Source organism: Mesoplodon mirus (assembly GCF_964341445.2).
Source record: "Mesoplodon mirus genome assembly, chromosome: 4".
Classification (NCBI taxonomy): domain Eukaryota; kingdom Metazoa; phylum Chordata; class Mammalia; order Artiodactyla; family Ziphiidae; genus Mesoplodon; species Mesoplodon mirus.
The window spans coordinates 5,551,248-5,570,069 of NC_138979.1; the positions used below are offsets into that span (position 1 = coordinate 5,551,248).

At 43.4% G+C, this 18,822-nt stretch overlaps 1 protein-coding gene across 1 annotated transcript in view; it reads left to right on the forward strand.

The window, feature by feature from the left end:
• Positions 1-18,822, forward strand: part of CUBN (cubilin) — a 270,373-nt gene that overhangs the window by 88,240 nt on the left and 163,311 nt on the right. The window contains exon 28 of the mRNA XM_082617071.1: positions 1,755-1,905. Coding sequence (XP_082473197.1) covers positions 1,755-1,905 — 151 coding nt within the window. The remainder of the gene's footprint in view (positions 1-1,754; positions 1,906-18,822) is intronic.

An 18,822-nucleotide genomic window follows, 5' to 3' on the forward strand; every position in this document is an offset into this window, starting at 1 on the left:
AATGCAGATTAAGTGCCATTAAAAGCAATGCAGCTGTCGGGGAGATGGCTGTGTTCCTTCTCTGAAGCTGTACTGGGAACCTGCCCTGGACAAAGCCCTGTGCTAGGCTGTGAGGGGATGTAAGAGGTAGTCTGGGCTCTAAGGAAACTCGTCATCAGTAGGGGAGAGAGACACATATGCCTGTCACCAGAATGTGCCCATTTCCACAAAGAAGCACAAATGAAAAGCTGAGGGGTTTCAAAGGAAAACTAATTTATGACCGGCTACAGGGATTAGGGAAGGCTCCATGGAGGGTCTTTGTAGAATCTGATTAAGAAGCTTTCCATGCTCAAATCAACATGCTTCAAACAGTATTTTCTATCATAACATTTCAGTAAATAAAAATAATTTGGTCAGTGTGGAATTTATTGAATCCAGATGATCCATTTACATACAGACACACACAAGCACATACACTCACACGTGTGTACTCTTCAAGAGAATAATAAAGGAAGTCCATGATCAGACACTTTCCATTTTTTTATAATGGGCAGCTCATCCCAAGGGTAACTGGAACAAAGCATTTAATGTGGACATTTGGGGATTAAAAGAAAATGTAGTGGCCTGAGTCATGAGGAAGCCAATCTTTTTGGATTATCATTATTTTTACCAATTGAAGAGATATGGCAAAGATGTTTATTTTTTTAGTTTGGAGACATGTATCTGATGAAATTAGGCAGATAAAGGGTACCCAACAGGATGTATAAGTACCTTAGTGGGGAAATGGGCAAAGACCTCACAGAAAAGTTGCAAGAGAAGAAAAAGAAATGCCCAATAAACATGAAAGAAACTTCAACCCCAAAGTAACAACTTAAGACAATTACAAAAAGAAAACAAATTTTCACTATTAGCCCCACTTTTTAAAATAATAGCAGTCATAAAATATTTCCAGAAACTGCTGGTGGGAGAATAAATTGGTATAAACTTTCTGGTAAGCAGTTTAATAATATATATCCAGAGCCATGAAAGATCATGCTCTTTAATTCATTCCCTTTATAGGAATCTTTCCTAAGAGAAATTTAAACTATCAAACAAAGACTTATATTTATTGGCCCCCAGATTGGAAATATCCTAGGTGAACAACAGTAGAATTATAATGTAAATACAGCATATTAGTAGTATTTTGTGCCACTATTAAAAATGTTTACACAGACTATTTCGTGACAGGCTTAGTGAAAAGCAGGGAACACAATTAAATGTGTAGCCCAAATTGATACACACACATATTCACATATTCCCCTGCGCACATATGTATATATGTACATATACAAAAAAATGAAAAAAATGTTGGTAAGAGAAGCTTCTGGTATTAACAACATATTAACTGTGGTTCTCTTCAGTGGGATTAAATTTTGTATCTTCCTTTCAGAGTTTTCCAAAATGTCTAATTGTTTAGAGTTAGTATTTATTTTAAAAATTTATAGCTTACAGTTATAATACTGATATTCACTCAACATCTCTCGTGTGATTCATATGTGAACCCATCTCACCTGGCCCAGCATTTCCTCCTTCTGTGCCTGGATTATATTGGGTTGGCCAAAATGAACTCTCTGTATATAATTATCTATTTTTAATTCCTGTACTCAACCCACCTCAGTAGATTTACCCGTAGCTTTTGAACCAAGGAACAGCTTTTGCTGCATGAGTGGACTTTGCTTTTTCCATCTGACAAGCCCTGTAGCTTTTCACACTGGGAGGTCTCTCTCTGATTGCAGCTCTATGATGGCCCACGGCGCATGGGGCGCTATTGTGGAGCAGGCATTCCACCTTCAGGGAGCACCACGGGCTCCAGGCTTCAAGTGCTGTTTTATACCGACGGGGTCGGTCACCATGAGAAAGGATTCCAGATGCAGTGGTTCATCCAAGGTAAGCCCTTTGCTGATCTCAGTTGTATTTGGTAGTTGCTGTTTGACCAAGAACCGTTCCCTTTGCAATTCTATATTTGGAAACAGTACCATCCACGAATAGTGGAACTGATCTTCAGTGGCTGTGGGGTGCCCGTGGCTGTGGCAGCTTGAAGCGGGATCTCAGTTCCCCGACCAGGGATTGAACCCAGGCCGCGGTGCTGCTCTGGCTCTCGTCTGCTTTGTAAAAAGAATTTTAACAAAGAGATGGAAAACAGTGAAGCAGGTAAAGTGTTTATTAGTTGAGGAATACGTGTGGAGAAAGCACGGGTGGGCTCAGGTTGAGAGAGAGAGCTGTGCCTCTGGGGTTGTTTAAATCACTTATACGGGGCAGTTCTTCCGGGTCTCCTCTGGCCAATCATCTTGCTTTGTCTGGCTCTGAGTCCGTATTTGGTCTGACTCGGGGCCCTCCCCTGTGTGCGCGTGCACTTTTTAGCCAAGATGGATTCCAGCTCAAGGGTCTCTGGGAAGTTGACAGAACATATTATGGTCTGGCGCCCCCTCCCTTCTCCGAGCCCTGAGGACCCTTTCTGTGCATGTGTAGTTTGCGAGGTCTCCTTGACCTCAAGAATGGGAAATAGGGCTTCCCTGGTGGCGCAGTGGTTGAGAGTCCACCTGTCGATGCAGGGGACACGGGTTCGTGCCCCGGTCCGGGAAGATCCCACATGCCGCGGAGCGGCTGGGCCCGTGAGCCATGGCCGCTGAGCCTGCACATCCGGAGCCTGTGCTCCACAACGGGAGAGGCCACAGCAGTGAGAGGCCCGCGTACCGCAAAAAAAAAAAAGAACGGGGAATATATGGTCTCTCTATCTTCTCTCCAAGCAGGGCTCAGCTCCTCCTCGCTCCTTCCATTCTCTTTATCATGGAGCGTCTGTCCACAAGGGACAGATTCCAGCTGCTCAGCCTGGGGCCCGTCTATCTCCTGCCTCAGAACCTGCGTGGTAATCTAGTGCCAGGCCTCAGAAAGTTTACTCAGACGTTGGGGGCCCTTGGAGAGTTGAATCCTGTTGGGGTTAAGACAGGAAGTGAAGTCCAAGTGGACAGGATTTGGGTAACTGCTTCAGGAGGTGCAGCCATAAACTGCTTACGAGAAAGGTGGAAGCAGAAGGAAGTTTCCAGGGGTGAAGGCCTGTACCTGGGTGTGGCAAGCAGGTCACAGGGTGCGATGGCGTCTCTCGGGGGAGTGGAGCAGAATGCGATTTAAGACTCACCCTGACACTGGGCAGAGAAGGAGTGACGGGGATAGAAGGGAAGGACGAGAGTCGGTCAGAGAGAGAAGGGGGAGGGAGAGGATTGGGCTGTGAGGGGAACCTGAGCAGAAAGCTTGAGCCAGTGATGCACTAAGCCAAGGACGGGGGTCATATCTGCCAAACGAGTAGGGGCAGGTAAGAGCCTGCCTACGAACTGGTGGTTCCGAAAACAGGTAGGGATCATCACTCCTCTGAAGATGAAAATTCGTCTTAAGCACAAGTTCTGAAACTTCTAGACTGACCTCATGTGGGCCAGTTGAAAGGCAGAGGACCCCAGGGCAGTGCTTCTCAAACCCTGGTCCCCCAAAGCAGCAGTAGAATTGGTGAGAAATGCAAATTCTCAGGCCCCATCCCAGAACTATGGAATGGCAAACTCTGAAGGGAAGCCCAATAATCTGTGTCTTAACTAGTCTCCCTGGCGAGTAAAGTTGAAGACCACTCTCCTAGAGTGATCTAACCTGAAAAATACAGTCCTCGTGAATATTATACAAGCAGTTCTCGGCCAAGAGCTTAGGGCTCACTACTAGGGTTCAATCAACTTGAAAGAGGAGTGGAGTTGCCATGTTATACCTGGAGTCACACACAGACGTCCTACACTGTGGTCCCGCTGTCACAGTCAGGGGTGAGCCCAGGGTGAGCAGACATGAATGTGTGTTGAGGGTTTTTAACATCCTAGTACATGTATTATCTGCATCACAGCCCTTTACACAACTGAAGAGCCCTATTACATACTTGAGAATGTAAGACGTTCTATTATTATGAACTGGAGCCTGAGTCTATTTCGTTAAAATATACGTATAGGGTGTTTCAGTATTTAAAAATATTCAGTGGTAATCCACAGCTACTTATAACTTGAAATACAGATTATAAATTCCCAAAGTACATGAGCTATGATAATTAAGCTTGTGGAAGTTCTGGATTGTCCTTTTCATCAAACAGGTAGATTTAACCTTGGAATGTCAATTTATTGATCTATTAAATGAAGGAGCTGGATTGATTCATCTCTGTAATACAGCCCATCTCTAGTATTGTGTGACTCAGAAATAGCCTGACTCTGAGGGAACTAGAGACAGTGTGGAAAGACCTAGAAGAAACAAGAAAATCTTGGGACATGGCCCAGATTCTGAAGGGCAAGGGGTATTTTCCAGAACGGTTTTCTCAAGCTTCCACATGGATATGCGTCACTGGGGATCTTGTTAGGATGCAGATCCTGATGTGAGGGCTGAGGTAAGGCCCCTGGATCTGCATTTCTGAAAAGCTCCCAGGTGATGCCGTTGGCGTGTCTCTGTAGACCACACTCGAAGAGCTTTCTCTTCTCTGATCTCTGAAGCGGTAAGGTTCTTTCTCCCTGGGGCCCCAGCCCTTATCCTACTGACACTGAGTCAGAGAGTGGAAAGCGAGAAATGCCAACCAGGAGGCCGAGGCTCGGGGCCTAGGGGCGCGGCCCTCAGCCCGAGATACACGCAGGAACTGCCTGGAAGTTTTCACAAGTACCGGTGTCTGGGTTCCAACCCAGGAGATAGGATTCCATTGGTCTGCGGTGGGACCTTGACTACTGCTAACTTTGAAAAGCTCCCTAAGTAATTCTGCCATGCAGCTAGGACGGAGCATTTCAGGAGAAGCGATTTATTTTGCTGGTGATATCTTTTTCCTCAGTGCGCTGCTTCGTCTCCTCTCCAGGCTGTTGTAGCCATACCAGCCCAAGGCCACACTGAGGACTTCATGGTCATTATTGGCTACCCTGGACGACTGGGTTTCTCCAGCCAACACACTAGGCACGGCTTTGAGTTTTGGTTGGGAACATTCTTTTCTTCCAGTCCCGTTTGGAATCTGTCTTCATGTGGGAGAGTCAAAGACATCCTCTGTCTCTTCTCGTATCCTGTTTACTATTTCAAAACTTACTCCCAATTGCTGAAAACTTGCTAAGCTTGGAACCAGAGTTGTGCAACAAAATTTTGCCAGATAGGACCAGAACTGAATTTTTTTTTTTTTAACTCTGTGCCACTAGATGTAAATTATGCTTGGGAAGAACCTTCTGGAAGGAGACTGTTAGAGGTCTAGATCCATGCAAAATTAACTGTCATATACTATCGCTACGCAATGCTGAGTTTATACTCAGCATCTGAACTATGTCTTTAACTCGAGACAGCCGAGAAGAGGGGCTGACAGAAAAGAGAAGGGTCAGGGAGGAGGCCTCCAATGGAAGAGGTTCCCTCACTTCTCACCTGTTGTTGGTAACCTGAAGACATAAATCCGATTTCTAGTCATCCCTGTGTTCCTTCCAGAGATACTAAGGAACTGTTAGTGTGTGACTCCTGCCCCAGGCCTGGTTCCTACCCTCCTGGAGCTTACAGGCGACTGGGAGAAGTAGCCATCCAGCCAAGAGGCACATAAATAGACATGAAATTAGCGGTGTGGTGATGCCACAGGAGCATACAAAAGGGGATTCAACCTGCACAGGAGGCCAGGGCAGTCCTGCATGAGGGTGCAACTTTTGAACTAAAATCTAAGAATAAGCAGGAGCTAAGGAGGCAAATAGGAGAAGGAAAAGGGTTCCTAGTAGAAGAAAGACCCTGTGGTGGGAGGGGGCAGGGTGCGCGTGGGGATCCACATGTCCAGGGCGGCTGGAGTCCAGTGTCACAGGTCCAGCAGGAGGGTCCGGAGAGCGAAGCAGTGGCCTTTGGGTCCCTCACTGTTAGGGGCTCGGGCAGGGACGAGCTCATACCCTCTCTTTCCCGTAAACCCTTCAGATTTCAGAGAAATATGAGTTTTTTCTTCTTTTTATGCATCTTTATTTGGGAGATTATCTGGACATTGAGCTTTGAAGCACTTATGACATTGAAGTATCACATGCGCATACAAAAAAACATGTTTACTTGAAATAAAATGTTGGTTTTCAGTTCCTTTTTTTTCTTGTCATTTAAAAATTTATTTTTATACAACTTTAAAGGTTACTTTCCATGTACAGTTATTACAAAATGTTGGCCGTCTTCCCCGTGTTGTACAGCACGTCCCTGAGCCTGTGCTACACCCAAGGGTTTGTCCCTCCCACTCCCACCCCTATACTGCCCCTCCCCCCTCCCCACTGGTAACCGGTAGTTAGTTCTCTCTGTCTGTGAATCTGTTCTCTTTTTGTTATATTCACTAATTTGTTGTGTTTTTTTAGATTCCACGTATAAGCAATATTACGCAACATTTGTCTTTGACTTACAGAGAAATGAGTTTTGAGTAGTATCTGGAAGCACTGAAGCAACATGGCATGTTGTGGGATTTGAACACAAAATATTCAATAAATAATATTCATCATAATATTATGAATATTATTCATAATAATATTCGTAAATAAATATTAAACAGATACAAGGTCCAAAATACACTTAAAAATTAGTCTCAATTTTAAATTAAAGAGAAATATTCTTGAATGTGCCTGGGCGCACATGCACGTGTGCCTGTGTAGGTAATTTAGAAACGTTGTCTGAGCGCAGCCTCTTCAGATCCGCATCTCAGAGTCAGGCTCCAGTGCTGGGCCGGGACACCCAGGCTGACACTGGCCGGGAAGCTGCTCTTCCTCACCAGCCAGAGCAAGTGCCTTTAAACTCTGAGCCTCTTTTCACTAGAATCAAATCTCCTTTCAGACCCTCTTTCTCCTCCCTGTCTCTTCCAAACTATGCAGTGAGAAATCCAAAAACCTCTTCGCTGCAAGTTCAGAGTCTGCAGTGGCATCATTTCCTGACCAATGCTGCCGAAGAAGATTCCCCATGTGCTTCATTCATGAGGCCAATTAATAAATAAACCTGCTCACAAAATGTGCCTCTTTGTCGCCCACACAAATCTTCCATTTGCTTTGAGAAAATGGATCTACAGTCGGGCTTTCTTTGTGGGCACATCTTTAAAGTGGTGTTGCGGGTGTGAGATTAACCACACTGTGTCGCCTTTATGCAAAGCATCAAAGAGAATCCCACTCTGCAAAGAAAGAAATGGCCACAGTTGCCCTGTCTGGCTAAACGGTGTGCAGTATTCAGCGCTGACAGCATTGTCTGGGGGCTGAATTTGGCCTGGCCTCGGGGACCTGCATCTGGGTTGCTGAAGGGAATATAGAACTTTCTGCAAGCTGCGTGAATAGGGCCTCCCAGCCAGCTGCGCAAACCCCTCGCCTCTTCTGATCACGCCTCCCAGGGGCCCTCTTTCACTTGGCAGTGGAATCCGGCAAAAAAGCAAGGTCAAGGAGCTTTGTGAGTGAAAGAGTGACATTTGCAAAGGGAGAAAACCCCTGAACTGGGAACAGCAGAGGAAGGGCGAAGTGCATGGATCAGGGGGTGATGTCACCCTGGGCTTTCACAAAGGAGAGAGTGGCCTTTTCTCCGGGGAGATAGATGACATCAGCCTCTTGAATGGGGGCTGGTTCCATTTTCTCATCTTTTCAGCTATTAACGAGATTTCTCAAGCCTTGAGGGTTTTTCAGAGATCAGCTCGGGGTTTATAAAAGCTGTATCCTGATCCTGCATGGCTGGCTTGGTTTGAACATGAGCCAGCGCTTTCTGGACCACCTGTGGACATGCAGCACTGTGTCAAAGCGCTTCTAAAAGATGCATTTTGAGAGCCCTGGCAAAGACCCTCCCTGAGGTCAGCAACATTTCCCGTAAACCTTCCCTCAGTTCTTTCCCTCCTCACATGGGCATTTCAGTAGTCTTTGTTATTGTTGGTCTTTCAGGGGAATTCCTTCTAATTTGTCGTTTTTTATTCCTTTTGTGATTTAGAGTATGTGTGCTGGGGTTTCTGGGAGGTTCACCCTTTGAGGACAAAGGTTTTATCTTTTGTAATTCAAAGAACAGTTTGTGGTTCTGCATCTTGTGTTATGATTACTTGGGGCCTCTGCGACATGTATTGAGGACATGTTTCCATTCAGTCATTCATTCAACCAACCAACCAGAATATATTCATTCATGACTGGATTCTGGGCTGGGCGTTTATAAAATGTAGAGAGTGTATTTGTTTTCTCAGGCTGCCATAACAGAATACCAGGTTGAGTAGCTTAAACATCAGAAGTTTATTTCTCACAGTTCTGGAGGCTGGAAGTCCAAGATCAGGTGTCAGCAGGTTTGGTTTCTCCTGAGGCCTCTCTGTTTGGCTTGCAGACTGCAGCCTTCTCACTGTGTCCTTACGTGGCTTTGTCTGTGTGAACCTACTGATGGCTCTGTGTGTCCAAATTTGCTATTCATATAAGGAGGCCAGTCAGATTGGACTAGGATCCATTCTAGGAGCCTTATTCTGGCTTCATCACTGCCGTAGTAGCCCAATGTCCAAACGCAGTCACATCCTGAGGTACTGGAGGTTAGGGCTTCCGTGTGTTACTTTTGGGGGAGACACAATTCAGCCCCTAACAGAGAAGAAGGAGACAGTATCCTCGACTTCAGGGCGTCGGTCAGTAGCAGGGGAGACAGACAAAGCAAGTGCAGAATCCACGATCCGTGATGCTGGGGGGCCAGGGAGGAGACCTAGGCTGGCCGCAGGGACTTGGAGAGGCCCTCTGGGCCGCTTTGATACTTGAGCCGAGTTTTAAAGAATAAACAAGAATCAGTCAAATATCTGGGAGAGGAAGGCATTTCTAAGTAGAAGCAGGGAGGCTTGGGTTGATTACGGCAAAGGTTTTCAACCAGTACGTGTTTCGGCTAAAGCACACGCTCCCAGCACCCACACCAAGGGGGTGCAAATTGCCTCTTGGGAGGGTGAAAATATCTTATGCTTCATGTATAAAGCACAGATACACAGAGTACACAGCAGGTATATATTATATCTGCGATATTAAATTATTTGAGCCATTGGGAAAAAATATCCAAAAAGCCTCCTTAGAAGGGCAATAATGAGCACACGAGTGAGAAATACGGAGCTGAAAGGAGGCTAGAAGGTGAGGCAGGACAAGTTGTCCAAGACCGGTTGATGGGGACCATCGCAAGAACTCGGCTTTTATTTCCCGTGTCTGTCCTGAGCCCTGCTCCTGCACCGTATGCAAACGTTCTCAGGAACCTGGAGGTACGGTGCTTGCCAGGAGAGTGACTTTTGAATCGTGGTCAGCAGAGATTCTGCGGCAGGTTCATAAGGCCAGGATGTGAATCACGCAGTCCGGTCCTCATCTTAGGCAGAGACCTTTCCCTCTCCTAGTGTCACTTCCTGCTGGGCAGTGATAGACCGTCACAGAGAAAGAAGCGGTAAAACACCTCTCCCACTCTGCCCCTAGGGTCACTTCAGCTGCGATCAAGAATGTGCCCTTTGTTCAGTAACTCTGTAAGCAAGCTCTTGGTAAAGACAGATGGGGAAAAACATAGACTCCTGCGATTGTTTTATTATGTTGTGTGATATGAGATAAAGAAATCTCGTTCAGTGTGGGTCAAAATTTAAGTAAAAGAGAAGCTTTTAAGAAACCTTAGTGCTGTTGAATTTAAAAGTGATTTCCCTAACTGCTAACTAGGCTTTCTTTCACATTTATACATGCTCTATCCTGCCCTACGTATTCTGGCCACTTCAGCCTATTTGATATTTTGGACTTTCATCTTTGTGTTACTCTTAGAAAATGTTTAAGCCTGGAGACTGAAAGCAAGTACAGTCTTAGTGAAGAACCAAGGCACAGATTGCTGTATCATGATACTGTGTCTGATTTTTATTTATGGCAAGTTCTCACTTAACATCTGTATTGGAAAGAAGTTCTTAATGGATGATGCTAATGTAAAAAAAAAATCTGTTTATAAATTTGTAAGAGTGGGATGATCACTTACTAAGAAAATCCTGCAGTGCTTTTTGCCTCGGTTTCACAATTTTTCCAGCAAGGTCCTAGCAACCAGAGGCAGCATTAAACCTAGGCAGACATTTCACTATGAGCGGAAAAGCTAAATCCTGACATTCTTTGCCTCCTTGACGACAAAGGAAAATACACACACACAGAGTTGACCTTCATGTAATGTTGGCTCTGAGTCTCGTATCCAGGGGCAACCTTTTAGCAGTCTGGCATCCCAATTCCCACATCACTACTGTTTGCAGAGGTTGAGCTCTATTTCCACTGCTACTCTTTCAAACAGTTACAAAAAGAAGAAAGTAGCCCTCAAACAACCATGACCTTCCCAAATCATATATTGCACAATTTGTAATAGTCCTTGAGCCTTGGGCCAAAAAGAAGGGCTTTCTTGAACCTTCTGTTTGTGTTCTGGTTCCTTAGCAACAACACCCCTGATAGGTACTGCACTTACTTTCCAGGGGATTCCACACTTTTCTGTACAACGTGAAAAAAGAAACCACGCATTTTTTTCCACAGTTTCAAATTTAGCCCCAAATGACTAAACCAACACAGAATAAACACGATGTTCAGTGCAGAACATAATTTTTGTCCCCGGAGATTTCTCTTTTTGAGCATTTACTTAAATAATGCCGTACTTATCTCTGACATTATGTATCCAAGGACTTGTTTTTTTGTATATGCTGCTGGATATTCAGAGAAACTAAAGCCAGCCTTCCGTGGCCTTGACTCACAAAACCAAGAATGAATCTCTGGTGTAGGACAGTAATTACATTCCAGAAGATTTAACCTAATTCTGTATTCTCTGTGTAAGTGATGACATTGATATACCTTATCCCTGATTTTTTTCTCCTTCTAGTTATACTTTCAGACTACTCACAGGCTAAATAATACAGATTTATCAATACTACCTAAATGTAATTTTACATTTATTTTAAGACGTTAATGGTGATAAAAATAAAACCACGTTACCATGTTAAGAGCGAACGAAAATATGATTTAAATGCTTGGTGCACTGACTTACTTGACACCTCATTTATTATTACTGGACCAAGTAATCATTTAAAATGTTGATATTATAATTTTTGAAAAGCTGGTGTTATCTTTCTACCATGTGCTGGGCCTTTGGCTAGCATTTTAAAAATACGATCTCTTGTCTTCTCCTAATAATCCTCTGAAAGCATCATCATCATCCACATATTATGGATAAGAAAACGAGGGAGGAGTCTTAGAGAAGTCAAGTGACTTCCCCAAACTCAAAGAGGGAATGAGGACACACAACCAAGTGTGTGGTGTCGAACTCCCAAGTGTTTACACGGCTGCACTCTGCCTACAAGCAAATGATTTTTCCCCACAATTTTTCATTGCAAAAAAGATGAGATGGTATTGCAACGCAGAGAAGGTCAGAGCTTATAGCAGGTAATTTTGCAGCTAAATTCCCACTGAGGATAATGGCTGTTTTTGAAAGAACGTGTGCTGTCTTTCCCAAGTAAATAGTGTTCCAGTTCCAAGGTCTCCCCGCTGAATTGCACGGCTCCTTCTTCCGTAGCAGTGACGGGGGTGAAGTGCAGCACTTAGCCAACAACTGGTTCAAAATAGCTGAGTTTGCTTGTCTGCCCGTCAACACAGTGTCTGCTTTATTCCTCATTTGTACAGTGTTCTTTCTCTGGCGTGGCTACATATGGTTGCTGTAATCATACACTGTGAGCTGGGATAGACCACAGAGGTTATCTAATCTGTTACCGTGGCTTAGTTATACAAAAGAGCTTACAAGAGAAGTGCTATTAAGGAGAAGGATAGCTACCCCATAATAGATTGGTTGGACGAGGGTGGAGCGCTTGAGGGTTTGGTTAACTCAGGACCCCAGTCAGAGGGGACGTGGGCTGACTGGACGCCCGAGGCATGTGTCCCGTGAGGGACCAGCACCCTTCCTATTGTCCTCACAGGACATCATCTCATGGCTCAGGCTTGGACAGAGCTTGGAGGGTCAGAGGACACCACGACCGTTGGCATGGCGCTGCCCACACTTGTCCATTGGTCCATCAGGGGCAACCTTGCTGTGGAAGAAAGGCTGGGGGTTGGGGGAGGTGAGAGAAGGAATGGGGGTGGGCGAGGGTGAGTGACGCAGAGACCTGTGGGGAGGCGGTGAGCTTCTCTCCCTGCAAACGCGCTGTGTACCAAAATAATTCAGTGGAAAGAGGGACTTCCCTGGCAGTCCAGTGGTTAGAACTCGGCCCTTTTACTGCCAAGGGCCCGGGTTCAATCCCTGGTTGGGGAACTAAGATCCCGCAAGCTGTGCAGCGTGGCCCAAAAAATAAATAAAATAAATAGAAACAAAGCCGGATTTGAATGAATACTTAGTATGAGTGTTGAACTTGGAAATCACATAAAGAAAACATGTTTCCTCTGTCTTTGCCTGTTTGGGGGATTTCATGAAGTAGCTATTGGTAGTCTTATGCATGACGACTTATTTTAGGGGAAGTTAGTCCAGCTGCCTTGGTCTCATTTCATTTCCTTGGAAGATGTTTTTATATATTTTGTTCAGAAATCTTCAATAATTACAAAAATGTGTAAGAGAGAGAGAATGATTGATTGATTTCTCCTGAATTGTAAGCAAAGAATTTCTACTGGGAAACCATTTTTCAACTTGGTTGGAATGAGTAGATTAGGTGAAAAAAGATATAGTTAATCAAAATGAAAAGATGACAAGATCAACTATACTTGTTTGGGTCAAAAGGAAAGATTTTTAAACTTTCATATAAAGGAAATTAAAATTTATATTATGTAAAGAGTCCTAAAATATGGGTACATTGGCTTCATGTCTTTTTAATGGTATACTAAGGTGAAACACTTCAATATTCAGATTCAGAACATCTCAGAGAGTCCGATGGCTATGAAAATATTAATTTTGAATATTAATGTGACATCTTACATGGTAATTTAAAAGTCATTTCATAACTATGGTCGGCATTGATTTCTGAGCTCCTTGTATCCTTATATCTATTTTCCAAGTCATTAACTGCATGTTATGACCTTATTCTTTCACTCTTTTTTTTTTTTTTGTCCCTACCATTCAAAATAGATAACCCTACTCTGTATCCATTGCTGTATGGAATACATTTAGACAAAATGATTATCACAAAGTCTGGGTCTGGGATGAAATCCTTATGGAAGATGAAACTTTCTGAACCCTCACCCTAAACGCTTGAGTTGGCGTCTCCTAATGTGATACTGAGCTTAAGTTTGTCTCTAGTTTTCTCAACAATAGACTTTGTGCTGAGTCTGAATGTTTATGTCCCCTCAAAATTCACGTGTTGAAACCCAACCCCTAAAGTGATAGTATTAGGAGTGGGGCATTTGGGAGGTGATGAGATCATGAGTGCAAAGCCCTCATGGTTGGGATTAGTGCCCTTATAAAGGAAGCCCCAGAGGGACACCTCACCCCTTCTGCCGTGTGAGGTCTATAACCCAGGAGAGGACCCTCAGCCTCACTTCCTAGGCCTGCTGTAACAAAATACCACAACTGGGTAGCTTAAAACAACAGAAATTTATTTTTTCACAGTTCTGGAGTCTTAAAGTCGAAAATCAAGGTATCAGCAGGGCCATCCCTTCGAAGGCTCTAGAGAAGAATCCTTCCTCACCACTTCTAGCTTCTGTTGGTTGCTGGCCATCCTTGGCTTTCCTTGTTTTGTCCATGTGTAACTTCAGTCTCTTTCTCAGTCTTCATATGGCCCTCTTCCTTTTGTGTGTCTGTGCCCAAATCTCTCACTTCTTAGAAGGGCATCAGTTATATTGAATTTCAGCCCCCCTCTAATCCAGTATGACCTCATCTTAACTTCATAACGTCTGCAAAGACCCTATTTCCAAATAAGGTCACGTTCACAGGTTCCAGGTGGACATGATTTTTGGGGGACACTGTTCAACCCAATACAGGAGGTTCTGCAGCTTTGACAACTTTCCCCTCTCCTGGAGTCACCTGCTTTGTCTTCTTTCTTCTTTCTTTTTCCTCTGGAGAATTTCCCATTCCTTGGCCTTTACATTACCTGGTTTTCTTCTCTGATTTAATCTCGTGATTGCTCCAGCTGGTGCCCTCTCTGTCCTCACAGAATCAGTCTAACCCACAAAATCCCCCAGAATATTAATCTGCAAATCCTTAAGATGAGGTGAATTTGGGGGCCCCACTCATGGCTTTGTCTTCAGAGAGGAGTGTTGACCTGATTTTAGTCTTCTCTCTTAGGATGGATACCTATCACTTGCCTTTCTCCTATACCTCGGGACTGTGCCACGCACTTTTAGACTGTTGGGGGATTAACTGGTAAAACCAAACCAGGAATTGCTGACTTTTTGTGGTTCTTATATGTGCCATGGTCACCATAAGACAACTTTGTCCATTTTAAGGAGCTCGTATCTGTCTCCACCTCCATTCCAACCTAACCTGAAAGTTTCTGTTCGAAATTGCTTTAATTACATTATTTGTATGTCTCATAGGTAAATCAGGCAATCTGACTCCTGGGCATATATTCAGAGAAAAACATTATTTGAAAAAACACACTCACCCCTATGTTCATAGCAACACTATTTACAATAGCCAAGGCATGGAAGCAACCTAAATGTCCACCAACAGATGAACAGGTAAAGAAGATGTGGTACATATATGCAATGGAATATTACTCAGCCATAAAAAAGAATGAAATAATGCCATTTTCAGCAACATGGATGGACCTAGAGATTATCATACTAAGTGAAGTAAGCCAGACAAAGACAAATATCATATGATATTGCTTATATGTGGAATCTAAAAAAAATGATACAAATGAACTTATATACAAAACAGAAATAGACCCACAGACATAGAAAACAAACTTATGGTTACCATAAGGGGAAAGGTGGGGGAGGGGTAAATGAGGAGTTTGGGATTAACATAGACACACCACTATATATAAAATAGATAACCAACAAGGACCTACTGTATAGCACAGGGAACTCTACTCGATACTTAGTAATGACCTATAAAGGAAAAGAATCTGAAAAAAAAATGTATATATAACTGAATCACTTTGCTGCACACCTGAAATTCACACAACATGGTAAGTCAACTATTAAAAAAAAAAAGAAAGAAGTGAGGTCTGTGTACTGCAGGAAATAGTTGAACCTTGTTTTGGGTCGGACTTTCCCAAATTCTGAGCTCCTAGTTACCTTTTCTCATTATAACCACCCCATGCCTGACTCCTATGAAAAGAGTCCTTACTGGTAACTCCTCCTTGGGACCCTGCCCCCTTCACCTGCTGCCCTTTTGCATGTCAGAGGGGAATCGGACAGACCAGTGAGTCTCCTCTCCAGGTCTTGCAGAAGAGAAGGTTTTTATTTTTACATTGTAGAAAAACTATTAAAATATAAATCGTTCATTTTGATGAAGCATGTGAGCATCATCATTTATTATTTAAAATTTATTCTTTTACTATACTTTGGCTTTTCAGCTTCTTTTTCACATTTACCCTGATCTCTCAGACATTTGCCTCCAAAATTAGAGGATAAGGATGTGAGGATGTCCTGTTGGGGTCCGTTCTCTGTTCTTTTTCCTCCAGCCTCAGGGGGCTGTGGCCCAGAGTCACTTCCAAGCGGGCAGGCCCTCCCAGTGCTGTTGGTTTATGGAACATAGTTTCAGGAAAAGGCCAAGTGTAAAGAGGTTTGAGCAATTGTAATTGCAGGAAACACAGACGTGCTTTTAAAACTTTGGGCCTGTAATTCCATCTAGCCGTTTCATTGCTAATTTGCTTTCATTAAAAACAAAAAACAAACCAAACAACCAACAGCCACCCCAAACCGTGAGGATAGAACATACATAGACTATGCTTTTTGTTGTTGCTGTTCTGGAATTTTTTTTTTTTTTTTCTTTTTTTTTTGCGGTACACGGGCCTCTCACTGTTGTGGCCTCTCCCGTTGTGGAGCACAGGCTCCGGACGCGCAGGCCCAGCGGCCATGGCTCACGGGCCCAGCCGCTCCACGGCATATGGGATCCTCCCGGACCAGGGCACGAACCCGCATCCCCTGCACCGGCAGGCGGACTCCCAACCACTGCGCCACCAGGGAGGCCCGCTGTTCTGGAATTTTATAACTCGTTTCTTGTTGTAGACCAAACCAAACCCCCCCCCCCCCAAAAAAAAAACAGTGTAAGCAAAGTTCTTTTTTTAATTTAATTTAATTTATTGTTTTTTTGAATTTTATTTTATTTATTTGCTTATATATGGAAAAGATTTAAGTTATCTTCACAAGTAAGCAGGTTTAGCAACAACTTTTAACTCTTTCTTGTTATGAGTTCCGTAGATCAATGTGCTTCCTGCTGATAACGTAAGCGCTTCCTTTCAGTTGATGGCTGGGAGTTTGGAGGAAAGTAGAATCAAATAGATTATCAGTCACCAGTACTAAAAGTTTTATAAAGATTAACTAATTAAAACTGAAAAACATATGATTCTCTTCAGGACGTTATTTTATTACAGTTCAGCTGATATCTGACGATGTTAGCATATTAGATTTGTCAGATTTGTCTCAAATTAAATGAAAAAGCATTTTGCTTTATTTTTTTCTGGTTGCTATGGTGACTCTTTTCCTCAGTAGATGGGCAGGATGATAATGAGGGCAGTGTTCAACACTGCCGTTCCAGGGCCTCAGGGCTGAAATGCCCAACGAGGCATAGCGGAGAGAAGGCAGAACTGCGAGGAGGGGCTTAGGGGCAGGACGGGTTGGCCGGGGGAGGTTGGCCCCAGATCCACCATTCACTATGTGAGTTACAAGTCCAGCAGCCTTCTTGAGCCTCACTCTGCTCATCTCTAAAATGGGCCTGATATGATCGCTCTTGCCTACCTCGTAGAGTTGTTACGAATTTCAAATAAGGTAACGTGCTCATTAGAAGCACATTGAAAAACTGTGCACTACCATACATATGTGAACTATCTTTATTGTAGCTTCATGAACAATTGATTTCTTATGTCTTATCGGGTGTTCATGATGGCTCTTTAGCTGGTGTGGTAATTCCTCTTCCAGCTCCAGGTCTTGCCCTCATCTCATCCCAGATCTGGATAAACTCCTGTTCAGTTGTAATACACAGTATATATGGAGTGATTGTCCTATGCAAGACACTTAGCTAAAAACCTTACTTCGGACTTTTCATTTAATCTATATCACAACCCTAGAGGTTGAGTAACACTGTTACAGATGAAGACACTGAGGATTAGAAAGGTTAAATTAGTTATCCAAAGAGTAGCATAGCCACGGCTGGAATGTTTTGTCTTATGCCATGGCCTGTGCTTTACTTGGCATATTATTATAGTTCCAAAAGTTTTGCAACTCTAAAATCGTGTCTCCTCCATGAAAATCTTTTCTTGCCAGTTGGTGCAAAGAGCCCCTATCTCTCTCTATTTCTTCTGAATATGTATCCTTCAGAGCTCTTTATTCATCACTCCATTCTACTCCTTGGTTAGTATTTTCATCATTTAATTATTTTCTCCATGTAGACCTCTGAAGTGCTTTCCCAAATCATTGTCCTCTGTTTTAGATGACTGAAGCCCAGTTATAGAAAACTTCTCTGTTTTCCTACATTTGATTATTCATTCAACCAGACAGGTAACGTGATGATGACGAGGATCTTGGGAGTCTACCCATCACCTCCTATGTCATTTCCCATTGGCTATTGGTCGATACAACTTCTTTCATCTCCAGCCTTGTCTGTCCTCCCTTTCCTACCCTTCTTGTGACCCCCGGGTCACTCATCCAAGGTCACAGACATGACTGACAATGACATGATTTTTTAAACTTATTGCACAGCCTGCTAAACTGTGTTTTTTCCACAGTTTCATTTGTTTTAATATTTGCAGATGTGGCTATACCATTATTTCTACTCTAAATAAAATGTAGGCACCTGAGATTTTCTGGAAGCCTTGTTGTTTCCATCTCCAAAGTAGCTGTTTGGATTTAGAAAGAGATTTTCTTCTGTGACTCACCCAGGAGAAAGTGTATTTTAACAAGAGACCATCAAGTCCTGAATCTCACACCAAGGGAGACAGTGCAGCAAACAAACAGTTTTTCTCTTTCCTGGCCCCAAGTAAGCTTAAATTTAATAGGAAAGTAAAATTAGGATGTTTGTTTATGTGGAAAGGTTTTTAGTACTAGACATCAGCAACACTGGGGACCGCTCCATAGGTAAAGCAGCTTTTACCAAATAAGTAGATTTTTGAATTCCACAAAATAAATTTATTTATTTATTATAAATTTATAATAAATTTATTTATTTATTTATAAATTTATTTATTCATTTATTTTTGGCTGCACTGGGTCTTCGTTGCTGCGTGCAGGCTTTCTCTAGTTGCAGCGAGTGGGGGCTACTCTTTGTTGTGGTGCGCGGGCTTCTCATTGCAGTGGCTTCTCTTTGATGAGGAGCATGGGCTTCAGTAGTTGTGGCACGCGGGCTTCAGTAGTTGTGGCACGCAGGCTTCAGTAGTTGTGGCACGCGGGCTTCAGTAGTTGTGGCTCGCGAGCTCTAGAGCTCAGGCTCAATAGCTGTGGTACATGGGCTTAGTTGCTCCACGGCATGTGGTATCTTCCCAGACCAGGGCTCAAACCCGTGTCCCCTGCATTGGCACGTGGATTCTTAACCACTGTGCCACCAGGGAAGTCCCTGAATTCCACAGTCTTTATTAAAAATAAAACAAAACCAAAACTTGTTTCTACCACACGAGGTGCAGAAATAGTAAAGCAAAGAGAATGAACAGCTTTGCTATTCAATATAAACAAGATATTGTTGATGAGGCAGAATTAAATTATTTTGCTTTTGATTCATTTCAGCATTTGG